The following is a 17,883-nucleotide window of genomic DNA, read 5'->3' on the forward strand; positions in this document are numbered from 1 at the left end:
AGCGTGATAAAATGATTTAGCCCTCATTTTTGAATTTTCATTGTGTAGCAGTGTTTTAATGAATCTAATATATAAATAATACATTATAGCTTAAAAAGGACGCAAGTTTGTGTTTTTTAAATAATCTTTGAACTCACCTGTTTTTGCAGCTGTTTTTGGATTAAATGGACAAATTTGCTGCGTTTATTTTTTTTCAAAAAAGCTTGATTTTTCCGATTTTTCCGATCTGAATAAACAGATCTGACCAGTCAGACCGCTGCAATTTACAGGTGTGCTGTGGCTCAAGACATTCCCGTGCTAAATATACAATGATATGGCAATAGTAAAATAATACTAGTTTAGATACAGAGGTAGACGTCGCTCTGGGTCTCTGAAAGGATCTCTCCACTTCCTGAGATGTGGTCTCTCAGCACGTTCTCTCTCCCGAGGCGTAATACAGTGACATTTTGTCAAGTCCCGCGGCGTTCCTGAGGAACGCGAAAGGTGACCGTCCACGTTCTTATGCCACACGCCGGGTTATGGGACTATGGGACATCTAGTTTTTTTCTTCTTTTCTAGAACTCTGATTTTTTTCTCAGAATTCTGTAAAAGAAGAAAAAAAAAAAGACGTTCCCACTTTTATTTCCAGTGGCCCTAATCCTCTTCTGTATTCATTCCAAGCAGTTTCCTGTTTCCTGATTTTTCTGATTTCGTAATATATGAACGTGTCAGGTGCCCAGAAGTGTAACATATCAACGGTTTGTCACTTAGCGTAAAATGTTACGCTTTGGGAGTGAGAAAGTGTTGGGTCCCTGCCTCAAACTAATTTTTTCACCCTGTGTTTCTTGGGGATGATATTATTCAGAAAAAAAAAAAAAACCCACAACGTTTTTGATGTGTGTATACGTTACACAACAAGTTTGCATTGGAAAAATCCAGAATTTTGTGTTGTTTGCAACGCACTCGGTCTTTAATGATCTTCAATCCATTAGAATTACAAGTACTTATTTCACTTTTTTTTTAAATAAAGTTATAGAATTAAAGACAAAAGCTTCTGATGGGAGGAACTGTGGAAACTACACTTTTGACTCATTGATGGTCATAATGCTTTTTGTCAAAGCAGCAGCAGAGAGATCTGTATTTTCTCACGTTATTTCCTGAGGTGTACAGTAGGCGAAAAACATTTACTAAAACTTTTATCTTTCACTTGCTGTTTGAACTGAAATGTAACTCTGCTCTGAAGATAATTAAGTCCACTGATTCCACCGATGCAAATGTGAGACTTCAAAGTAAGTAAGGATAAGCACATGCAGTGCTGCACGAGACATCACTGGAAAGACAAAGGGTGAGAAGCCTCCAATGCCAACCAGCCGCAACCAGCGACAGCCAAAAGAAAGTCTTCTGATCGAAACTGCCTCCAAGTGATATACAGTTTCTAAAATCGCCTGCGAAGAAAAGCAGCGCGGCTTCTTTGAGCATAATCTTGTCAACTCGTGAAGACAGTCGTGTCACCTGTGGAGATCCAAGGCACGGCAAACTTTGATAGGCCGTTGCGTCAGCTCCCTTTGTTGAAGCCCCTGTGGTCACGAAAGCCCTACGTGTCCTGAACCCAGAATGAAAGCTGCTCCATTTTAATGTGTTGCTATTAAAACGCACACATGATGGGACCTTGCGCCTGCCCTTGGCACAGAAATGGTGTTATTACTCACTATTACATCAAACCGCTACTCCAGGAAGAGAGAGCGCGAGAGAGCCACGTAAAACTTTGTTTGGCTTTTCTATTTTTTTCTTTTTTTAAACAGTCTTTTAGTTATGGTGCTTTTTGTATGCCGCTGTCGTTACATGTAGTATTGAGGAGGTCTGGTTAATATGCGTCTTATCTTTTAATTTTGACAAAAGTCATGAATTTTCTGTGCGAAACTCAAATGGCTATGAAGTACAAATGAAACTGGTGACACTTTCTTGATATCAGTTGTTAAATCTTTGTCCCCTAACTCATTATCATCCATTATCTATGTGCATATGTTTTCAGAGACGTGAGGCTTATTAAAGTCTCAGTTCGAGGAACGTTTCAGTTTTTATAGTATGATTCATTCACAACTCGGTCTGACTTTAATAGTAACAATTGGTGTGTTCAGACATCATTAGTGCTGTGTGGATGTATTCTTCCGTCTGTATTTGAGTCAGCCTGTTTGTGAATGCGGACGCTTACAGCATGTTTGTTTTATGTTGCCATAAATGTGAAGGAGAGGGTGTGTGAGTGATGTGTTTTCATATTATGGTAATGGTCCAGGTTGTGTGAAACAGACTAATGAATGTCTAACAAGATATAAAAGTAGAAACTTTTATATCTCGCTGTTATTTCTGTGATAAGGAAAGAGAGGGAGACAATATCAGATGTCTTTATTTCTCTTCACTCACACAAGCTTTCTGCCTGTAGCAGATATTACTTTTAACATGGGTGATAACTTTAGAGTCTCTGTTTTTTTTGTTTTGTTTTTTTTCAGGTGTATCTGTTATTGTAATTCCTACTTCTGCTCAGTGAAAGTCATTTTGTTGACTTGAATAGTGTAATTAACACATTGGCAAAAAGTGGCTCACTAGCTAAACCGTGCAGTGTTGAATATATGACAGTTGATTGTTACATTTGTCAGTGAAAATAGGCTATGTGGACAGGCCGTTCTTACTTGAAGCTTCAATAAATAGAGGATTTAAGTTTTTGGTCATAATAATTTTAATGTCAAACAGGTTCATTGGTCTCTACTCAGTTCAATTCAGTTTTATTTATACAGCACCGAATCACAACAACATTTGCCTCAAGGCGCTTTATATTGTAGACCCTACAATAATACATACAGGGAGTGCAGAATTATTAGGCAAATGAGTATTTTGTCCACATCATCCTCTTCATGCATGTTGTCTTACTCCAAGCTGTATAGGCTCGAAAGCCTACTACCAATTAAGCATATTAGGTGATGTGCATCTCTGTAATGAGAAGGGGTGTGGTCTAATGACATCAACACCCTATATCAGGTGTGCATAATTATTAGGCAACGTCCTTTCCTTTGGCAAAATGGGTCAAAAGAAGGACTTGACAGGCTCAGAAAAGTCAAAAATAGTGAGACAACTTGCAGAGGGATGCAGCAGTCTCAAAATTGCAAAGCTTCTGAAGAGTGATCATCGAACAATCAAGCGTTTCATTCAAAATAGTCAACAGGGTCGCAAGAAGCGTGTGGAAAAACCAAGGCGCAAAATAACTGCCCATGAACTGAGAAAAGTCAAGCGTGCAGCTGCCAAGATGCCACTTGCCACCAGTTTGGCCATATTTCAGAGCTGCAACATCACTGGAGTGCCCAAAAGCACAAGGTGTGCAATACTCAGAGACATGGCCAAGGTAAGAAAGGCTGAAAGACGACCACCACTGAACAAGACACACAAGCGGAAACGTCAAGACTGGGCCAAGAAATATCTCAAGACTGGTTTTTCTAAGGTTTTATGGACTGATGAAATGAGAGTGAGTCTTGATGGGCCAGATGGATGGGCCCGTGGCTGGATTGGTAAAGGGCAGAGAGCTCCAGTCCGACTCAGACGCCAGCAAGGTGGAGGTGGAGTACTGGTTTGGGCTGGTATCATCAAAGATGAGCTTGTGGGGCCTTTTCGGGTTGAGGATGGAGTCAAGCTCAACTCCCAGTCCTACTGCCAGTTTCTGGAAGACCCCTTCTTCAAGCAGTGGTACAGGAAGAAGTCTGCATCCTTCAAGAAAAACATGATTTTCATGCAGGACAATGCTCCATCACACGCGTCCAAGTACTCCACAGCATGGCTGGCAAGAAAGGGTATAAAAGAAGAAAAACTAATGACATGGCCTCCTTGTTCACCTGATCTGAACCCCATTGAGAACCTGTGGTCCATCATCAAATGTGAGATTTACAAGGAGGGAAAACAGTACACCTCTCTGAACAGTGTCTGGGAGGCTGTGGTTGCTGCTGCACGCAACGTTGATGGTGAACAGATCAAAACACTGACAGAATCCATGGATGGCAGGCTTTTGAGTGTCCTTGCAAAGAAAGGTGGCTATATTGGTTGCTGATTTGTTTTTGTTTTGTTTTTGAATGTCAGAAATGTATATTTGTGAATGTGGAGATGTTATATTGGTTTCACTGGTAAAAATAAATAATTGAAATGGGTATATATTTGTTTTTTGTTAAGTTGCCTAATAATTATGCACAGTAATAGTCACCTGAACACACAGATATCCCCCTAAAATAGCTAAAACTAAAAACAAACTAAAAACTACTTCCAAAAACATTCAGCTTTGATATTAATGAGTTTTTTGGGTTCATTGAGAACATGGTTGTTGTTCAATAATAAAATTATTCCTCAAAAATACAACTTGCCTAATAATTCTGCACTCCCTATACAGAGAAAAACCCAACAATCCCAAAGATGAGCAACGACTTTGGCAACAGTAGGAAGGACAAACTCCCTTTTAACAGAAAGAAACCTCCGGCACAACCAGGCTCGGGGGGGTGGGGCAGCCATCTGCTACAACCGGTTGGGGTGAGAGAAGGAAGACAGAACAAAAGACATGCTGTGGAAGTATGATTCAATGGAGAGAGGTCTATTAACACATAGTGATTGAGAAAGGTGACTGAAGAAGAAATGCTCAGTGCATCATGAGAATCCCCCGGCAGCCTACACCTATTGCAGCATAACTAAGGATAACACTATGACGTTTTTGTGATCACTGTCCTTTTATTTAGCTGTTTTCAGCCGGAGGTGACAAGAAAAAATACATTAATAACATCAAAGTCAAAGTAAACTTCTTATTGTCATCTCTGCTATATCCAGTGCAGCATATAGAGAGACGAGACGACAAGGCTCCGGTTACATCAGTGCAACAAAACCTAATAAATAGACATAAAGGAAGTAAGAAAATATATATTTTCTTTGCAATACAACATGAAGCTCATTAGATTAGAACAGTGATGGTCTGTGCAAAAAGCCGTGCTTAGCTCCGTCTCTTGTTTTCTCTTCTGGTCTGGCAAAATACTTTGTTGCATCTGTTTACATTCTCTTGCTGGAACTGCAAGATCTCAAAAAAGACAACAAGCATGGCCGGCATGACAGCATGTATTCTGCGATGTCCCAGATCACCGAAGGGCGAGATTACACGGCAAACCCAATCTGATCCAATGACCCCGTAACAGTTAGTTAAGTCTAATCTTAAAATTAAGATTCGATTTTTGACTCAACAGTGGCTCAGTTTTGTATTTGTCGAGGTGGGAATTTCAAAAAATAGCCAAGATATTAAAGGGTTAAATTGGACACACAGCAAAAGCTGCGTTTTAAACTTTCAAAGCTTCACGAACTTCATGCAGTTGTGGGTTAAAAATAGGTTTTTATATGTTTGCATTTTAATGCCAAGCAGTTTCTTAGTGTCTGTGATTATAAACACTAATCTTGTCACACTGTCATTTTAAAATAACACTTTATTGTCGAAATCAGTCTTTCCAAACCAACACTGCTTTCACTATTTACGGCAGGTGTTTTGGTGCATCTTCATAGTACCACCAGGTAAGTGTTCAAAGTCTCTCAATATAAAGGTGATGCCCCTGAAAATAAAAGCCTTTTAATGTTATTGTGATCTGAATCTGAACACAATTCATATTCTCTTTGAAAGCGCTGAACAATGATAAATGTTTCAATAACATTTGTCTCAGACAGTTTAGTTAGCAGAACTCTCGAACCATTTTCTGACCACATAAATACCTTTCCCAGTTTCTATCTGCCCTTCCATGGCTCCCATGTGCTATTGGTTACCATTCAGTCCACAGCAGGATTGTGCCCGCAAATAAAATGTTTGTAGATGCCGGATGACAGACTACGAGGAAACCACTGCTGTAATACTGATGATTTGATGTGGCTACACTGTGGTTAGGCCTGTAATATAAAAGGTCACATCACCACAGAGTGATGCCCCAGTACTTTACCACCAAGTGATTCCCGCTCAGTGGTACTTAAAAGAAGTGGCCAAGCAAAAGAAGAAAAATGTGCAATAAGATTTAGTAGATTGTTTTCCATCCATGTTACAGTATATAATATGTTATATGACCAACAGTGCAATATAATGGTCTAATGCAATGGTTCTTTACTAGCTGTGATGCTTTTCATCATTGTCAAAACTCAAATTCCACATTCCCATTCAAAGCTGCCACTCAGAGTCAGAGAAAATTCAAACAGTATGAAACAATGTCAGACTGCATAATGGGGACATAGCAAAGCTGTTCAGATTGAATGTTAGACTATTAGCTGACCAACTCCAGCATTCAGTGGTTAGTGGTTAGAAGCTGGCAGACTCTATGTTTTAGTAGTATGCATCCTCTAGTGTTTGTGTTCCTCGATCTCAGTCAAACCTCAGTCTGGTTTCTCATGTGGAACAATTACATCTGCTAGTCTTTTGCAGTTATGACTTAAGGCTTGTGTGTTACAGCACAAATGTAGTTCTGTTATATCAGATTACTTTCTTAAAGAATCCAAAACGCCTGAGGTCCGTTTTCAACTTCGGGGTGTCTGTGCTTTACATAACCCAGGGACCGGTGGTTATGTGCCTCTGAATGTAGTCGTGTTGTGTCAAATCACTGCAAACATGAGTCCAAATCTGCCTGAGGTCCCATTTCCACACTGTGGCGTCTCTGCATGCCCAGAGGCTCACTGAGCACTGGTTATCATTTTATGTGTTGCCACACTTTTATACTTTCAAGATATTTTCAGAGCTTCCAATAGAAATTCATTCTTCCATGTCAGAGGAAATTTTTATAAAAGTGGACAACTAAATAAATATAAGATCCACTGCATTCTTTCATTTATACTAGCTTAAAGGTATAGTACTCATATACATATCCTAATATAGTTCATCTGAGGCAAAACTCCTGAACTTACTGAAGTCTGTTCTATGAAGCACCTATGGTCCCAGTCACACAGCCGTAGAGACCAGTCGTGACCATCTGGCAACTACCAGTTGCTAGGGTAGAATCTCTTTTCCCAGAACGATTGGCAGGTGGTTACTGGCAATTGCTATGAATTAATGGCTAAAGCCCAATTCACTCAGGCTTAGAGACCAGACTCTAAGTGACTCCACGGGAAGTGCAACTTGCAACTGATTTCACCTAGCAACAACCAGCAACGACTTGCCAACCAGTTGGGGAATATAGTTTTCCCTAACAGCGAGACTTTCCCAGCTTGTCGCCAAACCCTCTCTAGGCCGGTGCGACAGAGGCCTATGGTAGAATATAAGTCATGGAACAATCGGTCCAATATTGGTCCACTGCTTTACATACAGCTGGTTATACCAGTTTCGTGGCTTTGTTGATGTTTTCCTTTCTGAGGAACTCATCAAGCTCAGTGTATGCAGATTCCCTAACACTCTCTCCTAACTCCAAGACGAGTTGGGTTAAAGTTTCACTTAAGTTCTCGTCACTATCAGTGCCTTTACTAATAAAGCTACACATGGAAACATAGAAACATATATACATATTAGCCTCTACAAGATACAGCTACACTATTGTGGTTGCAAATTGTTCAGAATTGGTGCATAAGCTGCTGTGATTTGCTCTATCTCTAACCCCCTCTGCGTCTCTTACTCAAGTCCGTACTCTAGTACTGTGAATGTCTGTCCACCTTCACTTTAGGTGTTATTACATATAAAAGCTGTATTTTAGAGGAATTCAGACAAACAGATAGAAAATTCTGGGGGAACACCACTTTCTTGGATACTATTAGTTAAAATTATGTTCCCATGCAAGGTTTTTGCCATGGCCATTATGACCATTATGTGTGTTTACGGTGTCATAGTATATGGCCCCATAGTCATCACTGGTCCCTTTCTGAATACCACCCCCACATAATGGTGGAAATCCCTTTAAAAGCACTCTTCTTTCTTTCTCTCTGTTGCTTCTCTGTCTGTGGCCCTGCCAGTGTTTATATCCCAGGGCTGGGTGGCTAGCTGATATTGTGTTTTGTGGTATCATAGCTCCATTCTTCCAAAACCATCTGAAGGCCCATTTCCACACCCCGGCATCTGTTGTCCATATCATACCCTGGAGCTTGATGGCTACTCACTCTGGTCAGTGTTTACCAGCTCTCGTGTTTGTGGTGCCGAGGCTCCGCTGGCGCCTGAGGTTCCAGCATGAGTAAGCTTCCAAATAGTAAGCAGCGAGAATATTCTCTTTCTTACTCCCTCAGTTTACTTTTTTTTTCTTTCTCGCAGCATGTAGAGGATCCATTTACAAACCCAAACATGCAATCATCCCGTTTCTGGTCATCATAAAGATGCATTCTGTCAATGCAATGTTTATTTCTCTAAAACACGGGATCTCAGTTGCAACAAATGTATGTTTTTTGGTGATGGTGTGTTTACGCATTGTGAATATGTGTCTTTATATTATAGAATAACACTGCCAATGGTATTGTGATTTTTCCTTTTGGTTCCAAAGTGTGGCTTGCCTGCTTATCTTTCATCTGTTAGCTTTAATTTAAAAGAGTCAATAGGTAATTAAATTAGCTTAAAAAAAAAGATGAAAGGCTTTTAAAATGTTGGGGGAAAGCCAGAATGTGATAAGTTAAAAATCATATGCAAAACTTTAAATGTTTCTAGTTAAAAAAGAGTATGTCAGATTTTAAAACTAAGAGATCGACACAAGCAACACATGTTAAAGAAAGAAACGATTAAAGAAAAACGATTACAGGTCACCAGAGAACTTCAATCTATACATCTAAAAACCACAAACCAGGCGAGAAATTTGGGTGTAGTGATGGATGCAGACCTAAACTTAGAAAAACACATTAAGACAATAACAAAGTCAGCTTACTATCACCTCAAGAATATATCAAGGATAAAAGATCTGATGTCTCAACAGGACCTGGAAAAACTAGTCCATGCATTCATCTTTAGTAGGCTTGATTACTGTAACAGCATCTTTACAGGTCTACCTAAAAAATCAGTCAGACAACTACAGCTCATTCAGAACTCTGCTGCTCGAGTCCTCACTAAGACCAAAAAAGTGGACCACATCAGTCCAGCTCTGAGGTCTTTACACTGGCTGCCTGTCCGTCAGAGGATAGACTTTAAAGTTCTGATGCTGGTCTATAAAGCTCTGAATGGTTTAGGACCAAAATACATCAATGACCTCCTGACCCAGTATGAACCATCCAGATCCCTCAGGTCATCTGGATCCGGTCTTTTATCAGTTCCCAGAGTCAGAACCAGACACGGAGAAGCTGCATTCAGCTTTTATGCTCCTTATATCTGGAACAAACTCCCAGAAAGCCTCAGATCAGCTGAAACACTCAGTTTATTTAAATCCAGGTTGAAGACTCACCTGTTCTCAGCTGCATTTGAATAAAGCACCAAATCCACACTTTAAGCTTAAATTTCAAAACTTACATTTAACTACTGATTTTATCTGTTTTGATTTTATATACTGTTGTTTGTTTGTTTGTTAATTAGTTAGTTAGTTTATTTGCTAGTTTATCATGCTTTTTATTTGTTCTTGTTTCTAATGTCTCTGTAAAGCACTTTGAATCACCTTGTTGTTGAATTGTGCTATACAAATAAACTTGCCTTGCCTTGCCTTAAAAAGCTGCATCATCTCATTTAACAGCTATATGTACGTTTTTGGGAACTGTGGACACCAACCGTGGTAGTTTTAGACATGGAATGTATTTTTATATTCTTTCTTTGTGTAGGACATCAGCTCAGCTGCTCAACAGTTCAGTGCGCCCCATGTTTTATTTATTTTATTTCATAATATGGAATGGATTTTATGCGGTGACAGGTCACAGGCACACAGGTTTGGCAGCGTCTTCATGAAATAACCCAGGCGTTTCCTGAACGAGATGTCTGGATGACAACATGTATTTTTCCAAATCGTGTAAATGTTGTGGAGCCCTCATGTTTACACTAATGCATTGCTATACCACAGAAATTTCACTTTTGAGTGGAAGATGACCACAGGCCAGTTTGATGACCACATTACCTCAGTCCATATTAAACAAGAAGCGTTCCAGGACTGCAGACCACTGCTAAGGCAACTCACTCTCTGGGTGTTGTTTAATGCAAGCCCTGAACAATTTAGTAACATTAACTGTACAGAATGTGAAAGAATTCCCTGCATCAATAATTAGAATGCTACCTTTGAGCAAGGCATTTAAACTCCAGCTGTTCTGCCTTTGATTTTCATTTGCTGATTTTTTTCTTTCTTTCTGAAGAACGGTGCGAGAAAGGATTTAGATCTCAGTTGATTTGCTCCATGTAAACATTTAGAATTAAATCTTAAATGTCTGGGAAGACAAATTGTTCATCCCCCACGCTGCTAAAATCTCCATTTGTCAAGGTCTGCTGTCGGCTACTGTATGTAGTATAATAATGCCGTGCAGCCATGACGTACCCTGAGTTTGCTTTTCCACACCGCGCTATGTGCTCAGCCAAGCACTGCAGGAGAACCGGGCAATGGACAGATTACACATAATTACCTCGTGATGCTTGTTAGGGATTAGGTTTGCGTGTGCGTGTCTGCTACTGATGTGTGTGAGTGTGTGTGTCGGTGACAACTGCCGTCCATCAGTCACCATATTTGTTTTGTCACACCACACCTGTCCCCGTTACGCGCCATAATCTGGCTAGATAAATCACATTACGGTTCGTCTATGCGACTGAGCGTTACACTGCCGCAGCCCCGTGGACGCAGCCAAGCAGCCATAATAAGTTTCAATTAAGCAGAGATGATGCTGGTTTGCTTCTGTATACCGGTGTTTATGGGTTTTATGCCCTCTATTTAACAAATTTTCTGTGCTTTTCAAAGCCAAAAGGGTGATTCTTCTTCATCAAAACTAAATCCACAGATGTGGATGACTCAGTTTAAAGTGTGCACATATTTGTGGGGGAGTTTTTCATATCCACTTATGCCCTGATGTTGTCTTAGAGGACCATTTTAGGGACAAATGTAGAATAGAGAGAAACAAAAAAAGAATCACTTCATCCTTTCTGATATCTGTCCCCCATGGTCTTGTCTGTGCAGTTATTCCCTGAGACGGGGCCTCGACAAGGCGGAACCAGGGTGACCATCTGGGGGGAAAACCTGGGTCTGCAATTCAGAGACATCCAGACGGGCGTCAAATTGGGGAAGGTGCCCTGTGTTCCCGTTGAAGACGAGTACGTGAGTGCCGAAAGGTAAGTTGAGAGGCAGAATGCACACACACGGTAACCATGCATACGCAATCAGACAAAAATAGGTGTAAAAAGGCATACATGTACAATATATTGCCAAAAGTATTCATGACCATAGTGTAAAATCAAGCACCAGGCATGCAGACTGCTTCTACAAACATGTGTGAAAGAATGTGTCGCTCTCAGGAGCTCAGTGAGCTCCAGCGTAGTACCATGAGGGGACAGCACCTGTGCAACAAGTCCAATCGTCAAATTTCTTCATTACTAACATATTCCAGCTGTTAGTGGTGGTGGATGTGACTGAGAATGACAGCAACTTAGCCACGTGCTAGGTCAGGTAAAATCACAGAACAGAGGCAGCAGATGCTGAGGAATGGAAGTCGCAAACTTTCTGCAGAGTCAATCACTATAGACCTCCAAACTTCATGTGGCCTTCAGATCAGCTCAGGAACAGCGCACACAGAGCTTCATGGAGTGGGTTTCCGGGGCTGTGCAGCAAGCAAAGCATCAGATGCAGTGGTGTAAAGCACGGCACCACTGAACTCTAGAGTACTGGCGACATGATGAATCACGCTTCTCTGTCTGGCAATCTGATGGATGATTCTGGGTTTGGTGGATGCCAGGAGAACAGTACTTGTCTGACTGCATTGTAGCAAGTGTAGAGTTTGATGGAAGGGGGGTTAGATTATGATGTGGGTTTGTTTTTCAGGAGTTAGGCTCTTCTCCTTAGTTCCAGTGAAAGGAACGCTTCATGCTTCAGCATACCAAGACATTTTGGACAATTTGATGCTCCCAACTTTGTGAGAACAGTTTGGGGATGGCCCTTTCTTGTTCCGACGTGACTGCTGCCAGCGCAAAAAGCAAAGGCCATAAAAACATGGATGAGCGAGTTTAGTGTGGAAGAACGTGACTGGCCTGCACAGACTCCTGACCTCAACTCAATGTAACATTTTTGGGATAAATTAGAGCAGAGACTGCAAGCCTTCCCAGACAACACAAAGCTGCTATAGCTGCAAATAGTGGGACAACATCATATTAAACCCTGTGGATTAAGAATGGAATGTAGCTCAAGTTCATATGTGTGCGAAAGCAGACCAGTGAATACTTTTGGCAATATAGTGCATCTAAGCTCACAAAGCCTACAAAGACAGATCAATACATTTGCAGCATGCGGATGACCTAAATGCCTCTCTCACAGAATCAAACATAATTCCAAGGACACGCACAAAGAGGAAGCTGCAGCTTGTGCCTCTCTGATCCTGCCCAATCAAAGGACAGGAAAAAATGTCAACCAGAACACGTTTGTGTATAGGTGCATCCGCGTTCAGCAGCTGAAAAGATAGTGACATCAGGCTTTCTTTTTTTGTGCGTTTGTAAATTCCATCTGTCGTTCCTCTCCATTACTCTCTACATATGCTTTTTCCTTTATTTTTCTCATCCCTCTATACTGACATTTACTCCTCTGCAGGGTCCTACACGGCTGAGGAATTGAGTTCACGCAGATCAAACAGTCTCTCTGAAGTGCAGTTAGTTGGGAAATGATGCATGTTGAGATAGAGGGCATCTCTATTCAAATATTACACACACATCAGTTATTCTACATATTATTCCTGACATCTCTGCACCACTCCCTAGTCAGATACATTTTTCCCTTTTTTTTTTTTTTTTACTGTCTTTCACCACTCCTGAACTGTAGATTGAGATCTATTGTCTGAAGCATTTTGGTGTCTGCATAAAGCCTACTGTGACCACGTGACTGACCATTCACTTGTTTTTGCACTGCACTGCACTACATACTGTAAATATGTGACAAAATGAGGAATAAAGAAGCATCTGCTTCAACTTCTCTCTCTGTGAACAGAATAGTGTGTCTGCTGAACGACGCAACCGGCTACAGGGTCCAAGAGGCTCAGGTGGAGGTGTGTGTGAGAGACTGCGTCAACGACTACAGAGCCCTGTCGCCGCGGCCGTTCACCTTTGTGGTAAGGATCCCGGCGAGGAGACTTCAATAACTCTTGTGTTATCTTAGCCGCTCCACGAGGGCCGTGACAAGTTAAGAGACGCTCCCACTGCTGAAACACAATTACATAGTGGACTAAATCATAACTAAGTTGATAAAAACTAGAATATTTATATAGATTTTTTTCCCTCTCTTCTTTGCAGACTCCCTTTTTCACACGTATCCAGCCGTCCCAGGGGCCCATTTCAGGGGGAACTCGTGTCACCATCGAGGGGAGCTACCTCAATGCGGGCAGCTACGTGTCTGTCAGCATAGGACCGCTGCCATGCCAGTTCAAAAAGTAAGACTCCTTTTTTTATTGTTGCTATAAATTTAAAATGTATTAAACTAACCCCCTAAGGAAAACTGAGTGATGCTTAACGTGGTAAAAATAAATTTACACTCAGAGCTGAAAATGCTGAGGATGATGGGAAAAACAAACAGATCAAGCTTAAAGGAAATATGTGCATAAATAAGGATTCTCTGTCTGAAGATTGGTTTTGTGGTGTATTGCAAAAGAAAAAAATAGCATTATCATAAAGATATTACATGCACGTGCAAACATGTAACCAGTATGTCAGACTGGGTTTATTTCTGTGTGTGTGTGTGTCTGTTGTATTAAGCGTGTGTGCATGCTTGTTGCTCGCAGACACTCAGCACCTCTTTGTCTGCTCTCACGCAGGCTTTCCTTAATCTACTGCATGGAGAGAAAAAAAAAAACATCCAAACTATCACCACAGTTGCTTGCATGTCAAATGTATGGATTAGCCTCAAATAGCTAATCTCTATTGAAGCGAGCGTACGCTAGCTTTGATGTCACACCAGTCGTTTCCGTCCTCACGGTAATCCCGCAGACTCCACTTCACCGCGACTGTTTGCTCACCTCAACTCTGTCTTTATCTGTCACACCCTAACTGTGGGACCGTGTTTGTGGCATCTTGTGAAGATTGCTGGGGCATGGGTTCTTTCTGAATGGGGTTGCTATGGTTACAGGCTGGGGGACTCAGGAGACTGGATATCGTAGATTCTCTATCCTTTTTTTTTCTTTCCTCATACTCTCTCTCCCTGTGTGGCTGCTGAGATATAAAGAGGCACAATAGATTCTGCAACACCAAACTGAAGTGCGCTCACATACTTTCTTATACACATGTACTGTACTGTACAAAAGCAGCCACCGCTTAACTGTGCTAAATACATATTAGATAATGTATCTACTGAGGACTGCACGAGGCTGCAATCCAAAATGTTATTTTGGCTTTAAAATAATATTTTGGATTGTAGTGTTTGTCATTGGTACTATTGATTGTTGAGATAATTTTTTAAATGTAAAAAAAGTAGGTGCTTTAGTTAGTCTTAAACATAATAATAATCATAATCTACTAATAATCTAGTAATAATAATCTAAATCTGGGTGTATCATCTGGATGAGGGAGGTGGTTGATCAGATTGCACCCAAGTACAAGTGCAGTCCACACAGAAGGAAGGAAAAAATCCCCCCCCGAATGGAGGCATTATCTGTGCTATCGTTTCCCTTGTCGCTTGAAGTCAACTGCACTTCCGCGAGCCACAAGATCTGATCGTATTTCCAACAGGACTAAAATAAAGCAGTGTAAATACCAAGGGTAAAGACTCACAGAGTTGTTGCAGTTACCTAAATGCTGTCTTCAGACAGTCTGTATATAAAAGATGGACATACATAACATCACCGAATTTTGTAGTCATGTAGACAGTTTGAAACGTCAGTTGTAGTTTTTTGGGGGGGTTTAAATGACAAATGAGAATATTTAACGGCTCGGTCATATTAAAGTAAAAATAGGACAGCATCCTTCTTCTGACTATGAATATCAAATCTCACTTTCAGCTATTTATTTTGTCATGCCAACAACCATACCAACATTTTGGCCTTCTTGTTATGCTTTCATGAAGGTACATGTTTGCTGGCATGACAAAGTAAATTGGGGAAACTAAGAAGTTTTGTGCTACTGCTGCTTATTGACTTGGATAATTGACCCTGGAGTTTTGGTGTGGCACTACCGATAAATGTACCGGGAAGGCAGGTCCTTTTAAGACACTGGACTAAGAAAAATCCTTTGTTGCCTGGTAATTGCATTGATTTCTTTTTTTTATTCTGATTTTTTTTTCATTTGGCGATTGACTGCAAGTAGCTGCGGCAACCAGCTGATCAGCTGAGTGTGCAACACCTTTAACAGCACCTGACTGCGAGTGCTCATAGATCTGGTCCCAGTCTTTGGAGCAGCTGTTCTAAGTTAACAAGAACACAAGTTCATTGCACAAGTTTGGAATAATTTTGTTTACAGCCACTGTTTATCCTTTAGTGTAAATGTATCATAAATAAGAGGGTGGAGTGCTAAGTTAGCTAATGTTAGCAAGCTACATACAGAACATATGAATAAAACACTACAATTAGACACACTACAAAGTTTTCGACTGGGCTGTTAAAATAATAGACCACATCCTATGCCATGTTATTAGTTAAATAACTGCTCCAACAATACAAACACCTCAGATTAAGTGAGGTGAGGCCTAGCAGACAGTTAGCAGCTATAGCCTGACTCTTTCAGCAACCACTTATAACTCAGCCTGCCCACTCAGTCTGTTATTTGTATTAAAGTATAACTTTAATACCACCCCCACCAACCATGCAGTCTTTAGCAAATCAGCTAAAGAGACAAAGATTTTTATTCTATCCAGACTGTAGTTATTTAATTTCTGCTGTTAAGTTAGGCATTTTTGTAATGTGACTGTATGTGGATTGACCTGCTTTTTGAGCTTTTCTCAAGTGGCCATTCTCAAAGGAGCTGTCGTTTTTGACACTTAAGTGTTAGCTTTTTTTTTTAGCCCTGTAGGTTGCCACTTGATAGACTGACATAACGGTCTTTAATCCCAGTTGTGTAAGTGGCGACAGATAGTTCCAACTATACATTTGCTCTGTCTTGGCCTCACACATACAAGCTCAAGTTGTGAACTCTGATTCGTATGTTCCAGGAGGCCCTCAAGCTGATCAAACAGCAGGACTTGGCTTATTTTGTGAGCTGAAGTGCTCTAGTTATAAGCAGAATGATCTAATCAGGCAGTTTACAAGATGAGTTAAAGAGCATGAGATTAATTGGCTTCACAGGACAGACATTGGTAATTACAAGAAAAAGTCATTTAATATGTCATCTCTTCTGCTCGAACCTCGGTATGAAATAAATGTCCTGGCACAAGAAAGAAATCATTGCCTCTTCATTATTACAATTCTTTATTCTATAATTCTGAGTGATTAGGCACTTCTAGCTGCTTGCTAGGGTGCTGCTAAGATTTTTCCTCTGTTAGATGTGAATACTTTCCTTCTCAAACCTAATTTTACTTCTCTTTTATTCCCTCTATATGTGTTCTTGTCCAATAATTCTTTATTAATTAGAAAATTCCTGCAATCGGAAACTTTATTCTGTCAGAAGAAGGGTTGCTACCTTTTCTGGTGAAATAGGTTTTATCTTTTCAGAGCCTGGCAAATGGAAATGTGAAAATACAGCCCTTGATTTGAGCATGTTAACATTAGTTATATAATTTGCTCTCTACTTTGCTGAGACTTGTCCTTGGGCTGGAATCGATTTCCGTCAGCTTTTCCTCCTTCTGTCTGTCCAGGAGGAATGCCCGTGAGATAGTATGCGTTACACCAGCTGGACTGGCCTCGGGCAGTGCCCCAGTCTTGGTGGACATCGATGACGCAGAGCTCAGAAACCCAGAAGTCAAGTTTAACTACACAGAAGACCCCACTGTTCTGAAGATTGAACCTGACTGGAGCATTGCCAGGTAAGCTAATGTGTTGTGTTTGTAAGTTTACAATTTGAGTAAGCAGCATTTTTTTTTTCAAGGGATAGAAACAAAGATGTTGCTCCTAGAATATATCCAAGTGGTTCTGAAGAGGTCCTGTGGGGACATTAATAATAATCAATCAATCAATCAATCAATCAATCAATCTTTATTTATAAAGCACTTTTCATACAAAAAAAAAAAGTAGCACAAAGTGCTTTACATAGTTAAAAGCAGCCCACCCCACCCTCCAACTCACTCCCCACACTCTCATTAACATAAATGATGTGAATACACACATATCCCCCCCCCCCACACACACACACACATACACACACGCGTACACTTAAAGAGTAAAAATTGGGCTGGGCTCGCATGAGCCAAGTGATGAAACACTATAACAGGGAGCCGTCTGCACCGGGAGCCGGTCACAGCTCACAAAACTGAACCTAAATATTTTTTCATGCTGGAATTTTGTCTAGTTCAGATCCCGAATAAATGTTGGCTGGATAATCTCAGCAGCTAGCAGCTGAAAGAAATTACAGTCTAGCTTTTTGCACTACTCCTGTGCTCCAGAAGCATCGCGCTGGCAAATTCGAGGAAGTGTTCTCGAAGCAGTCGGAGCAGAGTTAAATGCAGGATGAGAGCTCTGACAGCTAGTTTAGATGGAGGTAAATTGACAGTGCCTCCGGAGGTTTTTCATCTGGCTCGAGTGAGGCGTTTTCAGCAGAGGAAATGAGCAGCAGCAGAGGCGGCGGCAGCACGGTTTATCTAAAAACAGAAGAGTTTAAGCTCATCGTGTAAAGCGGGTCATTAATGGCTTGATTTTGATTGGTTGATTGAAGTGGCATCTAATACTGAT

The 17,883-nt window shown here is 40.8% G+C and overlaps 1 protein-coding gene across 2 annotated transcripts in view; it reads left to right on the forward strand.

Moving 5' to 3' along the window:
- LOC147305288 (plexin-A1-like) overlaps window positions 1–17,883 on the forward strand; it is a 317,652-nt gene that overhangs the window by 229,727 nt on the left and 70,042 nt on the right. For both annotated transcript variants that reach the window (XM_086277276.1, XM_086277277.1), the window contains exons 13-16: window positions 11,058–11,209; window positions 13,068–13,188; window positions 13,370–13,506; window positions 16,854–17,021. In XM_086277276.1, the coding sequence (XP_086133402.1) occupies window positions 11,058–11,209; window positions 13,068–13,188; window positions 13,370–13,506; window positions 16,854–17,021 (578 nt within the window). The remainder of the gene's footprint in view (window positions 1–11,057; window positions 11,210–13,067; window positions 13,189–13,369; window positions 13,507–16,853; window positions 17,022–17,883) is intronic.

This window comes from Aulonocara sp. 'chitande type north' Nkhata Bay, linkage group LG20, assembly GCF_057382095.1.
Source record: "Aulonocara sp. 'chitande type north' Nkhata Bay isolate Kocher_YH1m ecotype deep benthic linkage group LG20, A_spYH_male_GT1.1, whole genome shotgun sequence".
NCBI classification, from domain to species: Eukaryota; Metazoa; Chordata; class Actinopteri; order Cichliformes; family Cichlidae; genus Aulonocara; species Aulonocara sp. 'chitande type north' Nkhata Bay.